At 36.2% G+C, this 5,000-nt stretch overlaps 1 protein-coding gene across 3 annotated transcripts in view; it reads left to right on the forward strand.

The window, feature by feature from the left end:
- The window catches only part of Hdc (histidine decarboxylase), a 125,084-nt gene that overhangs the window by 108,509 nt on the left and 11,575 nt on the right, over nucleotides 1-5,000 (forward strand). For all 3 annotated transcript variants that reach the window (XM_070136955.1, XM_070136956.1, XM_070136957.1), the window contains 5 exons: nucleotides 312-382; nucleotides 2,393-2,412; nucleotides 3,206-3,304; nucleotides 3,770-3,969; nucleotides 4,302-4,432. In XM_070136955.1, the coding sequence (XP_069993056.1) occupies nucleotides 312-382; nucleotides 2,393-2,412; nucleotides 3,206-3,304; nucleotides 3,770-3,969; nucleotides 4,302-4,432 (521 nt within the window). The remainder of the gene's footprint in view (nucleotides 1-311; nucleotides 383-2,392; nucleotides 2,413-3,205; nucleotides 3,305-3,769; nucleotides 3,970-4,301; nucleotides 4,433-5,000) is intronic.

Below are 5,000 nucleotides of genomic sequence, written 5' to 3' on the forward strand. Positions count from 1 at the left end.
TCAGTCTCTCTCAAGGTGCCAGTCACTCTCTCTCAAGGTGCCAGTCAGTCTCTCTCAAGGTGCCAGTCAGTCTCTCTCAAGGTGCCAGTCAGTCTCTCTCAAGGTGCCAGTCAGTCTCTCAAGGTGCCAGTCTCTCTCACACGCAAAAATCGCCTTTATGTAACACCCTCTTGTTTTCCCCGACTTGAATATATACTCGAAATAATAAGAGAAAATCTAAAAAAGGTTTTATTCAGACAATTGTATATCCGGCGGGGAGAGAGAGCGTTGCCGGGGTGTGTTCATCTGTAAGTTATTCTTGTTCTCCTTAGGGTGAAGAACAGCGGTTCTCTCCACCGTACGTTCAACGTCGACCCGATTTACCTCCAGCACGAGAACTCAGGTAAATATCATGTTCTTTGGTATACATGATAAAGGTAAATATCATGTTCTTTGGTATACATGATAATAACAGATTTAAAAAAAATAATAAATATATGAAATAAGAAATATATATGATAATAATGTATTTTTTAAAAGATAAATGAATAGATAAAGATAAGAGATATATGTGTTAATAATATATTTTAAAAATAAATAAATAAACAAAGAAATATATTTGATAATAATAGATTTTAGAAATAAATGAATAAACAAAGAAATATATATGATAACAATAGATTTAAAAGTAAATAAATAAACAGATAGAAATACAAAATATATGTGATAATAATAATAGATTTAACTTTGGTGGTGTTCTAGATCTCGTGTTCTTGGTTATTGCTGCTGCTGTTCTTCGTCTTTCTTCGCGTGTTCTTGGTTATTGTTGTTCTCGTGTTCTTTGTCATTGATGTTCTTATCTTGTTCTTTGTTATTGGTGGTGTTCTTTCTTCTCTTGTTCTTTTGCTGTTGTTCTTCTTTCTTCTCGTGTTCTTTGTTATTGTTGTTCTTCTCTGTTTTTTTGTTATTGCTGTTGTTCTTTATTGTTGTTTTTGTTCTTTTCTTGTTCTTTATTTTCTTCTCGTGTTCTTTTCTTGTTCTTTGTTATTGCTGTTCTTTCTTCTCTTGTTCTTTGCTATTGTTGTTATTTTTCTCGTGTTCTTTATTATTGCTGCTCTCTTGTTCTTAGTTGTTCTTCCTTTGTTTTTTTTGTTATTGTTCTTCTCTTGCTCTTTGTTATTACTGTTGTACTTCTATTCTTGTTCTTTGTCATTGTTGTTCTCCTCTTTGTAATAGCTGTTGTTCTTCCTTTGTTCTTTGTTATTGCTGTTGGTCTTTCTTCTCTTGTTCTTTGTTATCACTGCTGTTGTTCTTCTCTTGTTCTTTATTATCACTGTTTTTGTTCTTCTCTTGTTCTTTGTTATCACTGCTGTTGTTCTTCTCTTGTTCTTTGTTATCACTGTTTTTGTTCTTCTCTTGTTCTTTGTTATCACTGCTGTTGTTCTTCTCTTGTTCTTTGTTATCACTGTTGTTGTTCTTCTCTTGTTCTTTGTTATCACTGCTGTTCTTCCTTTGTTCTTTGTTATTGCTGTTCTTCTCTTGTTCTTTGTTATCACTGCTGTTCTTCCTTTGTTCTTTGTTATTGCTGTTCTTCTCTTGTTCTTTGCAACGGCTTTGGGGAATGCGGGAATTAATCTCGAATGTTCTAATTCGTGTTTTTTATTTATTTATTATTTTTACTTTAGTGTTTTATCTTATGATTAATATTCCTTGGCCTTTTGATGTTATTCCATTCTTTCATATCTATTTTTTCTTTTCTTTTCTTTTCTTCTTCATATTCTTCTAAGTCGATTCATTACGCTCTCTGTTCTTGTTCATATTATTTAAATTTTCTTGTATTTCGGCATTTTTTTTTTGTTCTCCTTTTTGTTCTTTTCCTCCTCTTCTCTCTTTCGTTCTATTTCATCCTTTTCTTATTTATCGGTTATTTGTTTATGCTTACATGGTTTATTTTATGACTTGCTTGTTTATTTATGTATCTATATATTTATTCATATATAGATAGCGATAGAGAGAGATATATAGATAGAGATATAGATAGATAGATAGAGATATAGAGATATATTTATCTATTTATTGATATGTTTATCTATCTATTTATTCATATGCATTTATCTGTGTATTTATGTCTATTTATCCATTCACTTATGTATATTTCTTTATCTTTTTATTATTTGACCGTTTGATAATGATTGATGACAGGTTGATAGACATAATTATAAAAGAAAATTATTATTCCTATCTGTGTAATTACCCATTAGCTTTCTCTGTATATTTTTCTCCCTCTCTCTGTCCAAACCTTGACTCTATAATTTCAGTTGTTAGAGGATATGTCTTATATTCAATGATTAAGTGTATATCCTTCTGGGATATGTCTTATATTCAATAATTAAATATTTTTCCTTCTGTCTAGGTCTTGCAATCGACTACATGGTAAGTTACAACATTGGAATTCTTTAGTCAATAACCAGGAGATCAGGAGACATACAAGCTTATGACTAGTTCAGTCAGCGCCAGAAACTGCTTTGTTAACTGTGCTTTATGTGTTTCTGGGTTAAGTAACTCCCGTAATCCCACTGAGAAGAATGTCCTTATGTTTCACTCACGCAGTAAATCCATGAGATTTCCCTCACACTAATTCTCTTTCCTTGCTATATATATATATATATATATATATATATATATATATATATATATATATATATATATATATATATATATATATATACAGGCTTATGTTCTTGTGTACGTATATAAACATATAGACATACATATGTACACGTTCTCATACATATATGTAGTAGTGCGCACACACGCACACGCACACGCACACGCACACGCACACGCACACGCACACGCACACGCACACGCACACACACACACACACACACACACACACACACACACACACACACTTGTGTATGCTTGTGATTATACGTGCAAACTAACGAACAAACTCACATATTTATGTATGCTCATGATTATACGAAATCTTACATTTAATATCAATAACCACACGTAGGCCTACCTATAGAGGTATGATAGTACATTTCTTCAACAAACAAAAAGAAATTTTGAAGATAATCACGTATTGCTCCGACGTGTTATACCTTCGTCCCCACACTTGATGACATGAATTAATTCCACAACAAAAAGTGAAACTGTACATGACTATAAATAATCGTTTTAGCTGTTACCATTTCTGACGGCTGTTCTCACCTTCCAGCACTGGCAGATCGGTCTGAGCAAAAGGTTTCGAGCTCTCAAGTTGTGGTTCGTTATCAGGAGCTTCGGTGTCGCTGGTCTCCAGAAACACATACGAGAGGTGAGTCATTCGGAAACAGGGGGAGAAAGGTGTACAAAGCGATAGACAAGAGTAGGAAAATGGTCATTTATGCAGAGGGTCCCTTTTGCTATGTTTTTTACCCGTGCTCCTTGGAAAAGCAGTGAAGCTAAAAAAAAAAAAAAAAAAGTCTGTTATATTCGTATGTTTTTTTTATGTTCTTCCCCGTTTCCTTTACATATCGTATCATTATTATTCTGAGCTTCGTGTTTTCCACATTCCACTTGACATTTTTTTATCTACAAAGCCATACATTTCAACAGTTCTTACAAACCCTAGTTACCTGTATCATAGAACGCCCACCGTATGACCCTGGTGTCGAAACTTTACCCCTTTGAGCGAGCATCGTGGCAGTCAGAGCAACGCCCACCGTATGACTCTGGTGTCGAAACTTTACCCCTTTGAGCGAGCGTCGTGGCAGTCGAAGCAACCCCATTTTTTCTCCAGGGCGTGAGAATGGCGCAGAAGTTCGAGGTGTTCGTGAAGAGTGACCCGCGGTTCGAAATCCCGACGCCGCGGCACTTGGGGATGGTCGTGTTTCGGCTGAAGGGCGAGAATGAACTCACGGAGAAACTGCTGAAAAAGATGAACTCGTCTGGGAAGCTCCACTGTGTGCCAGCGTGTCTCAAGGGGAAGTACGTCATAAGGTAAGTCATTGCGTTAATGGATGCTCATTAACTGGTGATTTTTTTTTTTTTTTTTACATTTTCCAAGATGACTCAGTGACTTCAAGAAAAGTATTTATTGTGTATTTGCAAGATCCAACGTCATCTTATTTTCTTCCTTTTACTTGTCTCTTTAACTCCTTTGTTGTCTCATACTAACAACCTTTAACCCGAATTTTCTTCATTAACCTAAATCTTCAACGCTGTTTTCTTCCACTAACCTTACTCCCTGTACCGTGAAATTCTCATATCTACCTATCTCCTTACCTTCCTTTATTTCCCCAAATACTAACGTCGTCTTCATTGCCTTCAAGGTTCACGGTGACGTCGACCTACACCACCGTCGAGGACCTCTCGCGAGACTGGGCCATCATACGCGCCACGGCCTCCGAGGTGCTCAGCAAGACCCCCGCCGAAGAACAGAAGACCCGCGTGTTCCTGAAAGGTAAATCGCGGTCTGGGGATCGACGGAGAGAACTTATTGGGTCTCTTTTTTTTATCCCAATGATCGTTTTTTTTATGATTTGGGTCTCTGTACTCCGATTTTCGTTTACTGTTTTTTTTTTTTTTTCATTTTAGTTTTCAAATAGGTTTGTATATATTCATGATATTATTTACTGCAGGAGAGTCAATTTTTGTTTTTACCTTTGATATGGCGTTGGTTTCTAATGGACAAAATTTACTCCTTCAGTATACAAACGCTGTTGATGTCACACCTTCACTCAGTATTACGCATTCACATTAAAACATGACAAACTGATATATATCCACCACTGAAAACCTCCGCGGTTTCGCTCCAAAATTCAATTATGAAGCTAATTTCCCCACTCGAAGCCAAAGACGGGAAGACCTTTTCAGAGACAAGACACTGGCATGCCATCTCATCAAGGTCTAGTTGTCTCGCAATCACATGATCATGTTACAATCCCTGCGTTCACTTGAGCATATCTGCAAACGCTCAGGGTGAACGGTTTCGGGGAAGGCTAGATCAGTAGCAATTGGAGGTGTCATGG

The sequence above is a fragment of the Penaeus vannamei genome, chromosome 22 (genome assembly GCF_042767895.1).
Source record: "Penaeus vannamei isolate JL-2024 chromosome 22, ASM4276789v1, whole genome shotgun sequence".
Classification (NCBI taxonomy): domain Eukaryota; kingdom Metazoa; phylum Arthropoda; class Malacostraca; order Decapoda; family Penaeidae; genus Penaeus; species Penaeus vannamei.